General features: G+C 42.7%; 1 protein-coding gene across 1 annotated transcript in view; it reads right to left on the reverse strand.

The window, feature by feature from the left end:
- The window catches only part of ush2a (Usher syndrome 2A (autosomal recessive, mild)), a 257,394-nt gene that overhangs the window by 33,233 nt on the left and 208,028 nt on the right, over positions 1 to 16,133 (reverse strand). The window contains exons 69-73 of the mRNA XM_034103486.1: positions 15,071 to 15,228; positions 12,482 to 12,640; positions 11,642 to 11,804; positions 10,272 to 10,489; positions 10,046 to 10,182 (exon numbers count right to left, since the gene is read on the reverse strand). Coding sequence (XP_033959377.1) covers positions 10,046 to 10,182; positions 10,272 to 10,489; positions 11,642 to 11,804; positions 12,482 to 12,640; positions 15,071 to 15,228 — 835 coding nt within the window. The remainder of the gene's footprint in view (positions 1 to 10,045; positions 10,183 to 10,271; positions 10,490 to 11,641; positions 11,805 to 12,481; positions 12,641 to 15,070; positions 15,229 to 16,133) is intronic.

Consider the following 16,133-nt stretch of genomic DNA (forward strand, 5'->3'; position numbering starts at 1 on the left):
AGTGGACATGAGGGGGTCCTGTCCCGACAGGCTAGCTTGTTGTGCTAACCTTCGGCGGAGGCTCTTCATAGTGAAGCGGGCACAATGCCCGCACTAGCCGGGGTTGTCAATGGCCTCCTGGGCGTGTTCCAGCCCGAGGCAGGACGAACAGATCTGGTGTGAGTCTGTGCCTGACACTTTCAACCCGCAGCCGCAGAGCCGAGCCTCCGAGTTCCTGACTCCTCTGGTGTGAGGGAGAGAGGCGTCCATCTTATACGCTGCGTGGCGTGAAGAGGACCTGCTCCTAACAGGTACGTCGAGAGAAGAAATAGTTCCCAACCTGTCTTTAATCCGTAGAAAAAGGACAGTGTGGGTCTTTTTTCTCAAAGAATATTACCTGGTGTGGTAATATCCTTTTAATCCTTTTTCTCCTTCGTGGAAGAAAAAAGTAAAAAATCCGTCCTCGCTATCGTGGTGTCGGCAGTAAGGGGAAAAACAAGCTAGCAGCAGGTGTGTTGCTAGCTTGAACAATCAAAACCATACCTTAATTCCTGAGGAAGAATGGCGAGGTTGATTATAATACTAACTGGTGTGTTAGTACTATACTCTTCTGCGAGGCAGAATAGGGTAGCCGGCTAACGCCCGTCGACCGAAAATTAGCTTTTGGTTCAGTCTGTGGACTGTTAAGCTAGCCCGGCTACCATTAGAGATGTGCTCTGAAGCGAGAAGAGGTGTTTGAATGACGCATGCGTCGTGGCGCAGGCTACGTATAGGGGGTGATTTCCCCTGACGTTGACGTCAAGATCACCAGCCAATCAGGATTGGCGTAATGAGATTGATGCTTCTGTTTGCTCCGCGATGAGGCGCATCCCATAGTGAGACATCGAACGGAGTGTTATGAATGAGAACTATGATGGCTTATGCTGCGTTCACACCGGACGCGATGCGAATATTCTCTTTGCTCTAATCGCTCCTATCGCATCGCTCTAAACACTCGAGTTTCACCGTGGCTGTCAGCTGTGTTTACTCGCATCATTCAAACAAGACGCGCTGGCTCGGGAGCTACAACTACAACAAAATGAACATATTTTACTGTGATTTAATTGTAATGCACATTTCAAAATGATGCCGAAGTAACAACACACTGATACCGGTTAGTAAAAACCATGAATTAATGCTTTGATAAGTCTGCAGACAGACGGCAGGCGAAAAACCTTTTAAAATGCGTGTTTTCCGAATGGAGATCGGATAGATCAGGCTAAGCTAATGTTGTATATGGCCTAGAGACATAAATAAACCAGCGACTGTATTCGCCATGACACAGACAGTCTGTGGTTTGTTCTTCTTTAACTTCTGTATAGTTTCCGAACAGATATGAGGAGCTGTGAGCTCTGTGTGCTAACTGCTAAGAGCTAACGGCTTATGTTTTCTGGTTGAACGTCAGTGACGGCAGGCTGAGATCCTCAACGCTGATTGGCTACCGCGAGATCGCGTCACGCGAATATGACACTCGAGTTGAAAAAACTGGAGAGTTTGTCGTGGCCCCTTCAATCGCCTCAATCACGCCGCGTCCACCGCTTCATGCTCGCCGTCGGAGCGAATTCGCGTCTGTCCGCGTCTCTGCATTGACTTTACATGTAATCGCACCGCCCCCAGACATTAGCAGCATTATGCTGCGTTCACACCGGACGCGATGCGAATATTCGCTTCGCTCTAAACGCTCCTATCGCATCGCTCCTATCGCATCGCTCTAGTCGCTCGAGTTTCACCGCGGTTGCCAGCTGTGTTTACTCGCATCATTCAAACAAGACGCGCTGGCTCGGGAGCTACAACTACAACAAAATGAACATATTTTACCGTGATTAAATTGTAATACACGTTTCTAAATGATGCCGACGTAACAACATACTGATACCGGTTAGTAAAAACCATGAATTAATGCTTTGACAAGTCTGCAGACAGACGGCAGGCGAAAAACCTTTTAAAATGCTTGTTTTCTGAATGGAGATTGGGTCGACCAGGCTAAGCTAACGTTGTATATGTTCACTCCACACTCATAACAATGGCCAACAGACATAAATAAACCAGCGACTGTATTCTCCATGACACAGACAGTCTGTGGTTTGTACTTGTTTAACTTTTGTACAGTTTCTGAACAGATATGAGGAGCTGTGATCTCTGTGTGCTAACTGCTAACAGCTAATGGCTGATGTTTTCTGGTTGAACGTCAGTGACGGCAGGCTGAGATCCTCACCGCTGATTGGCTTCCGCGAGAACGCGTCACGTGAATTTGACGCCCGAGTTGAAAAAATTGAACTCTCGCGTTTGACGCGGCCCCCTTCAATTGCCTCAATCGCGTGATTCGCGCCGCGTCCACCGCTTCATGCGCGCCGTCGGAGCGAATTTGCGTCTGATCGTGTCTCTGCATTGACTTTACATGTAATCGCGCCGCCCCCAAACGTCGCATCGCGTCCGGTGTGAACGTAGCCCAATGAACTCCAACCTATATTTAAACAAAATAAATTAAAATTAAAAATAAAATATTCACGATTTGGCAACATGTGATGTTATGCTGCAAATATAAAATGCACACATTAATACTGGGTCCTTAGATCTAGGCAGACCCGGCGCAGGGCAGTGACCATCAACATGTGGCCCGTGGGCCACATCCGGCCCGCCAGACATTCTCACCCGGCCCGCACGACGTGGGTGACTGTGGCCTAGTGGTTAGTGCGTTCGCCCCCCACTCATGTCACCTCGAGTTACACGGGTTCGAGCCCCACACTCGTTAAAAAACGTTATTGTGTCCTTGATCAAGACACTACATTCTCAAAGGTGCTGTATAGGTGATACATTATATATATAGAGATGATGATTAGTTTTATAAAAAGATTATTTAGATAAATACGAGGAGAAGTTTATGTTTAATCCGTGTGTGGTTCGTTCTTTGGTTTTTCCGTTTCAAAACCAAAACGGAAAAACCGACCTTATTCTGTTTTTAAACCAAAACGGGTTAACAAGAAAGTTACCGGTTCGCCAAGGAGGAAGTGGAGCACACAGGAGACAACCGTTTCATTGCAGACTGTTATGTTTATGTGGGAAAATGGCAGCACATACATTATTTGAGATATGCGTGCCTCACAAACAATTTTCTTATATCCCGCAACCCTTTCCCTGCCAATCAGGACTGCTTTCAGTTTTATTACCCCGGATACAGGCTTATAAAAAAATATATATTATTTTTTCAATAAAGTGAACATATTAATCAATTACATATATATATATATAAATAATTTATTATGATTTATATATATATATATTATATATATACAGGGGTGCACATAACTTTTTTAGTGAGTTAGTCAGATGAGTACCAGGAGACAGCGTTTGGTACTCACCCCACATGAAGCGTGGTCCTCCTCAGTGTCTCCTTCACTGTCCTGTGTCCTCTATTTACACTTCTTGCATGCTAGATGATGAAGATGATGAAGATGCACCTCCCTGTGTCTTTTTAAGCCTCCGATTTGCTTTCTCCAAAACTTGTTGCCAAAACTGTGAAGTCCTAGCATTTCCTGAGGCCAAGTTGGAGGATCAAATACTAAGAAATTATCACATGATTTGAAGTCATATCTGATTTCAGATGTGGGAAGTTACGAAGTAGCCTACACTTCTTCAAGTACTCTACTTAAGTACAATTTTGAGATATTTGTACTTTACTTGACTTTGATCTAATTTGTAAAATTAGCTGCACCTTTACCAGCTTTGAGAACACTTTAATGATCAATCATTACAAAACATATCATATATATTATTCTGAAATGGACCAATCTGCACAATGACTACTTTTACTTTTGGTACTTTAACTATATTTTGATGATAATACTTTTCTAATTTTACTTGAGTAACATTTTCAATGCAGGACTTTTATTGTAACAGAGTGACACTCTGGTACTTCTACTTTTACTCAAGTACAATATCTGAGTACTTCTTCCACCTCTGTCTGATTTCAAACTCTTCCATTAACACGCTGAGTAAGTTTGCAACTGTGTGTTTTACTCCACTTTGTTGTAAATAAAACTGCAGCAGCTTGACCACAGAGCGTGAACGTTGTGATCAGCTGATTTTGCGCAGTTCTCCAGTGTGTGCGCGGGACACAGAATGTGCACAGGGGAGTCTCCCACTTCAGCCAGTTGGCAGAGTTTTGGCTCAATTATGTTGTTCATACCGACGTTAACCCTGTCTGTGCACACGGCGACCAACTCTGTTGTCCGGTGATCTAAGCCTCTGCCTCCTGTAAGCTTCACAGCAGGTCCGTCAGTTATGTCCTGCGTGCAGGGCCGGCCCTAGACTTTTGGGGGCCCTAGGCGAGCTTTGGCTTGGGGGCCCCCCTCACTCTGGGGTTGTTGTGTGAGCCACCACTTGAGAATTGTCGACTTTTTTAAGAACAAATGTTCTTATGTCCATCTTCAAAAACTCTGAGTCCGACTGACAGTTTAAACATTGTCACAGCTCACAGGATAGGTACCTGTCAGCCAATAAGATATGTTTATTTCCATTCAACTCTCTGATTGGTCTGGTGTCTTGCCTCTGAACACGGGAAATTACAATCCTGCCATCCTCTCATGATGAGGTTCAGGTAAAGCACGGTTAATGTATTATATGATTGACTCAATAATATAATACATGACTTTGAGAATAGCCAATCTAGGCATATTAACACAATTAATTAAACATACTTATCACGGCGACGGTGTACTGAGATAACAATTTTTTTACATTTATTTATTTTTTGCTAGGGGGCCCTAAGCGGCCGCTTATGTCGCTTAATGGGCCGGGCCGGCTCTGCCTGCGCGGCCAGCACCCAGTTCAGTCAGTCACAGAAAGTCCAAAGATTTTTTGCAGGGAGCGAAACGGCAACGTAGCTGCTTAATGTCTTTTTTTTTTTTTACATGTCTCGTAGTTTACTCCATTGACTGTTGACAAGAAACACGTGTAGACGAAATATGTGTTTTGTTTAGATGTTTTGAGGTACGCAAAGGCGCGTAGTGACACAAGTGACGTTACGCAATTCAGATTTTTGCCGCGCATGCGTACCAGTTATGTGCACCCCTGTATATATATATATATATATATCAAAATGTCTGGCCCCCGAAAGTGTCTCTTGGATTCATTTTGGCCCTTGAACAAATGTAGTTTGTGACTTCTGATCTAGGGGATACATATTAAAGGTGTTTTAAGAAACATGCTTGTTTGCTGTCTTGTTGCCAGCGTGAGGATTTCAGGCAACAGTATAGACTCAAAAAAGTAATTTCTCCAGGCAAAGAAGTAGTGATGTAGAAATAGGCCTATAACAACATCTTCATCGTCTTTATACTTCTGGTTTTGTATGGATAATACAAAGAATGTATAAAGGATGTTGTCACCTTTGGTAGGAGCTAAGCTAGCAGTTTCCCCCCATTTGAAGTCACTGTAACTAAATTGCTGCTGGCTCCAGATATCTATCCAACAGATAGAAAGGTGGTATACATTTTGTTTTTCTTAATCTAAGCAAGGAACTGAATTATGTACATTTCCCAAACAGTTAAACAACTTCTTTACTTCAGGTTGGCTCAACCAGGAAACATACCAGCTGAGGTTTTTTCAGTCCTTTTAGTGATGCTTTTGTCTCACGTATTAAATGGCAAAACTGTATCCTCACATCCTCATATCCAAGAAAACCTAAGTGTCACACACATATTTGCAAACAAGGCATCTACGTATATTCCTAGAATGTGCCCCCAAAATGTGTTTAGCACTATTAAATGTTTCTCCACACACCTGCAGACCATCATGTCTAAGTACACAACACAAAGTCTGATAACATGTCCATACTTTTATATGTCTCTCAACTGCGCATGCCTGAATACACACATTCTCACTGTGTAGGCAACACACACACACACACACACACACACACACACACACACACACACACACACACACACACACACACACACACACACACACACACACACACACACACACACACACACACACACACACACACACACACACACACACACACACACACACACACACACACACACACACACACACACACACACACACACACACACACACACACAGTAAACCTCAGGTCGGCTTTGAGACACAGTTCGCCGGCTGGCCCTCGCTGTCCCGCGCTCTCTGACGGGCTCTTAATGCTAAACTAACAGATTGTAAACATGCTGCTAGCCCTCTCTCTTTCTCCACTCTCTTTATTAATCACTCTCTTTCTCTCCATCTATCTCTCCTCCTACCTTACTCTCCTCCTCTTTCCCCCCTTTTACTTTCCTCTTACCTATGTTCACTTCATCCTTCCTGCTCCTTCTTTCCTTTTCCTCCCTCTCCCCCTCTCTCTCTCTCTCTTGCTTTTCCTGGGGTCTTTTTTAAACAATGTGTCCTTCATGTACGGTTGGTTACGGGGTGTACAGAAGGACATCATTAGCGCTGGTGGTTAAGCTGTAATTTACACCATTACCGAGGTAGGGGCCATTTTTATTGCCTAGTAAATTTCAGCTCTGAAATATTTAGACCATATGGCTCAATTTGTGTAATAACCTTAATTTCCAAGCACCCTTCAGCTCCCTTCAGCGCCGGCTGTTGTTGGCGGATGGCGAAGTGGTGTGTGTACAAACTCGTATATGTGTGCACAGATTGTGGTTGAAACACACACACATGGGCGCATACACGTACACAGAAACATGGACATGGCAAAAATGTAAACGCATACTCTACACATAACCTCTTACATAGACATTACACACTCTCCCTGCCACACGCTCTCACTGATTATTTCATTCACACACACTAAACCACACACACACACACACACACACACACACACACACACACACACACACACACACACACACACACACACACACACACACACACACACACACACACACACACACACGCACGCACGCACGCACGCACGCACGCATGTATGCATGGCGGTAGCAGATTAATAGGGTGTCAGCTTGTGTTTGGGTGAGGGAGCGTCAGGCGTCGGCCAGATGGTTCTCAGGGATGATGACTGTCAGGGGTCCTGCTCTGATCAATGGGATGTATTAATACAGCACACGTGCACACTCTGACACACTCGTAACACACACACACACGGTCTTACTTTACCACATACACACACAAATACAAATATTATGCACGCACACATGCAACCATATTCAGACATATGTATCCAGATATAGTAACACACACACACACAGACACACGCACACATATGTATTCACGTGGTCTAACTTCACCAGTGATCCCCTGGGCCACAGTGTAACATCTGGAAGAGCCAAGGGAGGGAGGAGACGACAGAAGAGTAAAGGAGGAGAATGAGGGAGGTGGTAGGCAGGGAAACAAGGGAGGCAGAAGGGTTTTAAATGTGGATGGAGGGAGAGAAGATCAGTTATAGACACATAGGAGGAGAGTGAGTGGAGGAGGGAATGGAGTAAGGGAAAATATAGGAAGTGTAGTGAAGGGTTGCATTTGGAAGTAAGGGAAGTGAAAGGATGAGAGAAGAGAGCAGATGGAAAGAAGCTTAGGCAATTAAGGCTGGGGTGAAAGGAGATGTAAGTGAAGGAATTAGGAAAACCATAAAAGGAGGGAGAAAATGAGAGGACAGGAAATAGTTGTACAGTGAAAGGTGTAAGCAGAACAAAAGAAGGTAAATAGAAATACATTATAAAAGATTGAGAGAGGAGTGGATTGTTACGAGGCACAAAGGGAGGATAGGAGCACAAAACAAAGGTGGAAGTTTAGATGCCCACTGAAGCCCTTGGCCAGAATTTGGTGAGAGTAAAACCATCTAAATCCAGAAATGTCATGGGAAATGTTAACAGTGCAGGGAAAAAAGTTGGATGGAGGGATGTTGTGTTATCAAGAAGCAGAAATGAAAAATGATACAGAAACCAGGGGGGATGGAAAGTATGAAGACAAATGTAAAGCAAAGGAAAAGTAAAAGAACCATGTATACCATGAACCATAAAGACAACTTGACAGCGTTGTGTGAGGGACTAACATGTCTGTCAGAAAGGTGTAAAGCATGGAGAGTGAATGTGTGTGAGTGTGTGTGTGTGCCAGGCAGCGTGTAGGGGTCTAGTGAGGCAGGCCGCCTGCGCTTCGTACCCTCATTCCGTCCGATTGCCATGACGACCCCATTAATCAGCCAAGCTGGCACAGAGCAGGGTTCCCAGCCCAGCCTGAGATCAATATACACACACATCCATATGGACACAAGACACACGCACACACACAAAACAATACATCCACAAACTAGCAAATGATGAGCAAAAAAGTATGAATGGATAAGATAATTGTAAGTTAACTAAATAATGATAAAGAATCATATAGATCGGAAGTTGAGGTCCTAATGTAACTTATCATAATCCCTCTTTACGGTGAAAAAAGAAACATGGTCCTGTGATAAACTATCCTTATCTATGAAAAGTAGGAATCTACGATTGTATTTGTTATTATAAATTGTTATTATTATAAACATTGTACTCACAATGTCCCTTTCCAGCTAGATATAATATCAGATTATATATTTGAATGACTTGTTTCCCATCTCTTGAATCTCAAATTAATAAGAGCTTTAGGTGTCACACATCTCTTATGTAAAGTATAGTATTATGTAATTATTTTCAGCACAAAGTCCATACACAGAATCCTATGCGAGCTGCTCTTTGAAAGTTTGGTCAGAACTTTTTTTCTCATTTTCACTTTCATTGTGTATTCCTAAACAACGGAGCGCATGTGGTGACAAATGACCGCCACCAAAATAAGTGTTTGCCATGTCAATGAGACACACACGCACACACACACACACACACACACACACACACACACACACACACACACACACACACACACACACACACACACACACACACACACACACACACACACACACACACACACACACACACACACACACACACACACACACACACACACACACACACACACACACACACACACACACACACTCCATATCAATGAGAAGGTGAAAGGTCTCCATTTACATCTTGTATTAATTATGAGTGACAAGCCAAAGGTCACTGAGGGAGAAGAGGCCACTGGTATGGACAGAATATAGATCTACCTCTTCTCTCCCTTTCTCTCGTCTCCCTCTTTTCCCTATCTATCACTCTGTCTCACCCCCCTCTTGTTTCCTTCACTTATCTTTTCTCCCCCCTCCATGCTCTTTTTTCTTGTTCTCACTTATTCTTGCTCTTTTTTCTTTCCTATTTCTTTTCTCCAAGTGTGAGAATTTCAATGTTTTTTTTATCGTCCTTGCTGTTTTTCCTTGATCTCTTCATCTATGGATCTCTATTAATCTCTTTGGATGTTTTTGTTTCTTCCCTTCTCTTTTGGTCTGTTTTCAGTGATAGGTGTGGGGTGGTGTGCAGAGAGGATGCTTGCCACTGTTGCAGAATACCCCATTGCAGCTTTGGGCGAACTCAACATACATTTATAAAAGTTAACATCCGTTAACAGTAGGATGTGCGTGCACTTACAGTGTGTTTGGTTTGAGGGGGCAAGCTCAGAGTTATTTCCTGTTCGAAAGAATGGCACAAACTTGTAGGAAGGGCCCTAGAGAACAGCAGGCAATGGGCAGTGAGTGGGTGTGTGTGTGCACACGTGTCTTCAGGCCCCTCACTGGTAAACAGATGGCACCGGCACCACAGGTAGAGTCCACATTTCTTCTCATGCATCACAAATGACAATAGACACACACATACAGAATCCCTCATATGTATAATGTATAGTATACTGTATATACCATATGGAAATATCCGCGATATACATTTGTTTACATGCATGTTTTGGTTTGTGGTCATAAGTGTTTGCTTGTGTGAGAAATGATATCATATAGCACATCCTGCGGGAATGTGCAGCTAAGGCCAAATGACAACATTAATCAAGGAGGATACTCACAGTTAAATGCGTCCATTCTCCCATCATCCAGCGTTCACTGTGTGTGTGCTTTTCTGTGTAAGTGTGCATTTACCTCCACAGTGAGAGCAGTAACAGCAGTTGAGTTGAGCGTTGGGTCCTGTTGGTGCTTCTTGTAAACCAGTCTATAATGGGAAATGAGACCGTTGGGCTGCCCCGGTTCACTCCATTTCAGATGGGCTGAGTATGCGCCTGTCAAAGTGCACAGAATGTGTGGAGTTTTACAGTAATTCAATACAGGAACATTTTAACAACAGCAGATTGTGACTCGGTGAACTTACCAGTGGGCGTGACAGTGGGAGGGGCCATATCTTGTGGTTCGGCCTGTAGAGTCTGAGCTAAAGCCCATTGGCTCAGCACGGAGCCTTTGGAGTTGTAGGAGCGGACCCTGTACTGGAGGAAGCTGAAGGGGCGCAGGGCGGGGCTGGCATCGAAAAATTCAAGTGGCCCACTGGACCAGATGAACACCAGCAGCTCCTCCTCTGTCCCTACTGGACGCCTTTAACAGAATAAAGACTTGGATTAGCCATCATCAAAATGTGTTCAATATAATTTAATAAACTTAAAATGTTTTGTTTATATAAATAAATATACTAAAAGTTATCTTACATTGTAAATTCCTAAATTGTAATTAGTATTTGAAAAGTTACACTTAAAGGGACAGAACACCCCATATTTTAATCCCATTTATCAATCTAGAGTTGTTGACTTTTGGGAGATATAGGCATTAGAGATTTTTGCCAAAGTGTATTTTCAAGTATGTTATTGATAGCTATTTTAGTATATCTTATTATTCTTCAGTGCACTAAAATTAAGCTCACTTAGTTTGTGTGGAATTAGAAATAAAAATGGATCATCACGTCTTAAACATCATGTTTAAGTCCCTGGCTGATGCAAGCATCCTGATGTCTTGGTAAGACCCTTTGTCTGTGATTATGTAGAGTTTCAGGTGTGAGAGAGATTTTCCTATTTTATCCAAGTCCCTGTCTGTCTGAGTCTGATCATGCCAGGTGTGTCAGTGTGTGCGTGTGAACTTCTATGCTAATGTGTGTTTCCTGAGGACTTAAAGGGCTTAGTCTGGTCTGACCCTGCATACAGATCACACACTCTTTGGTCAACAAGCAGACCACGACCTTCAGCATGCATTAATACATACACGCAGATGCAAACACACACACACACACACACACACACACACACACACACACACACACACACACACACACACACACACACACACACACACACACACACACACACACACACACACACACACACACACACACACACACACACACACACACACACACACACACACACACACACACACACACACACACACACACACACACACACACACACACACACAAAGTAAGAAGAATCGTAGGCAGACACTTGCTTGAACATAGATCACATCATCCGTTTTTTTGTCTATAAAGCTAATTATATGTTTGCATAGTACAGTATGTGAATTTCATTTGTGTGCTACTTCTAGTTCATTAGTGATAAACTGAGTAAATTATGTGATCACATTTCCACATTGATTTGTAAGAGTAAGTACAAAATGAGGCAGATACTGGTCATTGGTCTCGGTGTACTTCACATGCATATTTATGTATATGTTGTTCAGTGTTTTTTTGTCATGGGTTACCTGTATATATGGTAGGATGTGATGACTCCGTTGGGTTGTTGTGGGGGTGACCAGTGGATCTCCAGGACACTGGCTCCAGCTGCCTTCACAGTGGGGGGCAGCAGACCTTCTGGGGCGGTCTCTAAGGAACGAATATACACTTCCCCTCCAACTCCACACCCATCTACAAGGTGCAAAACATGAACAATTAGCCACAAAGCAGACATTTCTAGGCAAAAATAGTCAACCGTTGTCTTCTAAATTCATGAAATAAGTATATTAAAGGTGGGGTAGGTAAGTTTCAAAAACCGGCTCGAGATACACTTTTTGTTATATTCCATGGAATGCTCTTAACATCCCGATAGCAATGAATATCTGAAGTGCTTTGACAATAAATCCATAAAAAAAATGTCATCTGTGGAAGCCGTAGTACTGTAAAAAGTACAACCGCCCTGTCTGTCAGCCTTCCATCTCGTGCACGCACAAATGTATCTCGTGCCCTCATTGGGCGTGCATTGCAGCAGTACTTCAATGACTCGCCAGCAACAGGCGGCCACTTTCACCTGTCTGCTGACGTCATGTGCGCGTTCATGTGTGTTGGAGGAGGTGCTCTGTAAGGAAGTCTGAAGGAAGGGGCGGATTCTTTTCGGCTGTGTACTTTCAAATTTTAGTGTACTCGAGCCGGTTTCTGAAACTTACCTACCCCACCTTTAATAGACTGTTTTCACTGTTTCAACTTTTAAGAACATCACACAAGAGTAAAAGTGTAACATTTTTTTTTTCTCTTTATAGAGCACAACTAATGATAATATTAATGTTATTTCATGTTTTATTCCAAAATCAGTGTTATCAAATACTAACCACTCTGACAGGCCTGCACTCTGATGTAGAAGGCGGTGAATGGCTGTAGACCCGTCACAGTGAGGTGAAGGTCTGGGCCAGCATGATGCAGTAAGGCATTGTCACTTCCTGGATTTAACAGGATGTTGTAGTTTACAGGCTGACTGCTGTGGAGCTGAGCTGTGGAAAAGGAGAGACATACAGGAAATTATTCAAACCCATGCTAACTGTGATACCTAAATACCGCCATGTAACAGAATTTAGGCCTCCACTTGTTACCCAAGTATCGTTATCGAAAAGTATTTCTCTCTGTTGCATACTTGACATAATTATGTGGTTTCTAGTTTAGAAAATAGTGAACTTCAGATTTTAAGCTATAGTCTCTATTCAAATAGGAATACATAGAAGCATACTTATTTGCCTATATTGGAGTTTTAAAACCGACTGATCATGCCCTCACAATCCTAGTATCTTCGTCACACAACCAGATAAAAACACACACATGTATACATACAGAAACACCCACACAGATACACGCACACACTTTGACTCTGTTAATATTCTCACCGGAGGTTTTTCCATAATTCAGGCCAACTGTATTGTGATGGGTTATTCAACATTCATGAACTCTGGATATCTCGAGAATGAACTGATTACCAGACAAATGAAAGACTTCAATTATTCACCCCCCAACTCACATATGCACACACACACACACACACACACACACACACACACACACACACACACACACACACACACACACACACACACACACACACACACACACACACACACACACACACACACACACACACACACACACACACACACACACACACACACACACACACACACACACACACACACACACACACACACACACACCTCTGACTTCAGTACATGGAGCTTTTTATATGAGCTGCATTAACACACTTTCACACCGTCCACACACATACACTTGGATATTTATATGTGAGCACACATGGGCACAGGGGTCATGATGCTTCTACTTTGATCAGTTTGTTGCACAGCCATAGAGGTTTAATTGTCAATGTGATATTCAATTTCTATTATCTACAACCAATCAGCTGCTTTATCATCTTCTTTTACACACACATGATGCCAACAATTACTGAAGCACACATGCACACTTACATACTATACACACACCCACACACACACACGCGCGCATGGACACGCTTGCAAAGACACATACACTTCAATGAAGGACTTGATCCAAGAGAAAATCTCTGTTTAATAGCCATACGTCAGTGCTTTGGCAGTCAATCTATGTATATGAAGACACAAACACATGTGTATGGACACACACACAGACATACACACTGTCAGAGAGTCTGGCAAGCACACGCACACACACGCGCACACACACACACACACACACACACACACACACACACACACACACACACACACACAACACACACACACACACACACACACACACACACACACACACACACACACACACACACACACACACACACACACACACACACACACACACACACGTCGAAAACACTCCAGATTCTGGGCTCAGGGAGTTAACCAAGCGAGAGAACCCAGACGATATTTCCTCACCTTTAAAATCAACCCGTAATGACGATAGAATAGGCCTGCCTATGGAAATGTCTCCACAGTGATGTGCACACACACACAAACACAACAAATACACACGTATAAAGACTCATGCATAAACACAGACACAAATACACGGACACAAAACACACACAACACAACACAACAAAGTGAAGTGTCTTTGCTAGTTGGCCCTATAAGCAGTTTCTGAAATAGGAAATCAGCCTAATGAGAGAGTAATAGTCAATGATAGATGGGTTAGGGCAGACAATCACTGCCCCATAAGCATGAAACTCAGCCCTGAGTGTGTGTGAGTGTGTGTGTGTGTGCCCAGGTCTTGAGAGGCCAGAAGGTGAATACAAAAACAACACAATGCTTTTGTTTCAGTCTGGCCCCTCGCTTTGTCTCCTCCAATCTGAGGAACAAGGGATTCACACGGAAGAAAAACTTCTCTCTGCTCAGTTTAATATTGTGGATTTATTTTGTATGCATTTGTAAAGCCAAATCCAATAAATATAACAACCATTGTTATATTGTTGGTTAGTTTTATTTTTAGATCATTGGAAAAATAATTAATGTATATTTTTTTCTGGGAAATAACTTTGCAAAGTTAATGTAAGTAAAATGCTGACTTTAATAATTTGACTCAATGCTGTTTTATATAGAAAAACTGTTGCTGCCATTTGACACGTGCATGCCAAAGAACCTCTGAGTTACTCGACACCGCTGAAAATATATTTTAAATTCTTACGAACATTGAATTGAGCCCCTCTGTCTCTGTGATCACTTCACAGTAACCACACAATTACCCACAATGCCACCACGGGGCATGGTACATCTAAACACCAATAGCATTACAAGGAGCAACACAATGTTTACATATATGTTACCCTTGATTCAGTACACACATAAACAAGTTAGTTATCGTTACAAATACAGTGTCTAATTTGTGATGCCATTGGGTTCAAACTAAATGCATCCATCCATCCATCCATCCAGACAGCTACTTACCAGGAGGGGTCCAGGCCAGAGAGATGGAGTGGGGGCCCAACACTGTCACATTGTGGGGAGGTTGGATCCCAGTGGGGCAAGAGACTGGTGTTTGTATAACATATTTGTCACTCACACCGGTCCCACCCCCTGTGCTGGCCTGCAGCTCATACACATACCTGAAAAGATGGTGGAGTAAAGAGAGGAAAGCAGAAAAGAGAGGAGGGACACAGAGAAAAGAGGAAAGAAGAGAGAAAGAAAGAACATGCAGAGAGACAGTTAACACAACTGTACCAAAGCATAGAGTAAACATGTCCGGTCCTGGTCAGGATCATGGCCCACAGTCAAAGGGAGTATTCATAAAAATAGCAGAACTTACCAGGTACATACGATAATGTATTTTATATTGTTTGGTTTATTTTTTATGTTTTTTGATCTTGAGAATGCTGTATGTATTTTGCTGGACAAAAACGGAGAAAGAAACTAAGCTCAAAAGCCCATTATACTTTCAAGGAAGGTCATTCCTGTAAGTAAACACAGGGGTCGCATCAACAGGGAATCTGTTGCTTTTTTAAAAACAAGTTTTAATGTAATTGAGAGTCTGAGTTGCAGAAGTGTTGTTGATTATCTCCAAGGGACTTTTTAGAATTGGAAAACAGGGTATGGATGAAAAACTGTATGTGATATGCATCTATTAATTTATAAATCAGTGATATTTCTATTTATTTATTTTGTTTTGAAAGGGGCAGGTCATGTAAGGTTTTTTTCTTCTCCCTTTTCGCTCAATGGTGTGTTGTCGAGACATGTTTTGTTGGCAATTATTGTACATTGAGCTTTGCGTACCATGAGCGGGACAAATAAAAATGAAATAAAATATATAAGAGCAAAAACTGAGAACGGAAGTCCCAGCTTAGCATGAGCACAGCGAGGAATGTAATCTGTCACTTGATACAGAATTTGTGTCATCATATAAGTTTTCTTGCATGGCAAAAATGGCAATTGTGCGGGTATTAAGGTCAACTCAGTTGCATAGTTTCTGTCAAAAATATTTCATGACATTGCCCCAAAAATCTCTTCAATTTAT

The sequence above is a fragment of the Pseudochaenichthys georgianus genome, chromosome 3, assembly GCF_902827115.2.
Source record: "Pseudochaenichthys georgianus chromosome 3, fPseGeo1.2, whole genome shotgun sequence".
Taxonomy (NCBI): domain Eukaryota; kingdom Metazoa; phylum Chordata; class Actinopteri; order Perciformes; family Channichthyidae; genus Pseudochaenichthys; species Pseudochaenichthys georgianus.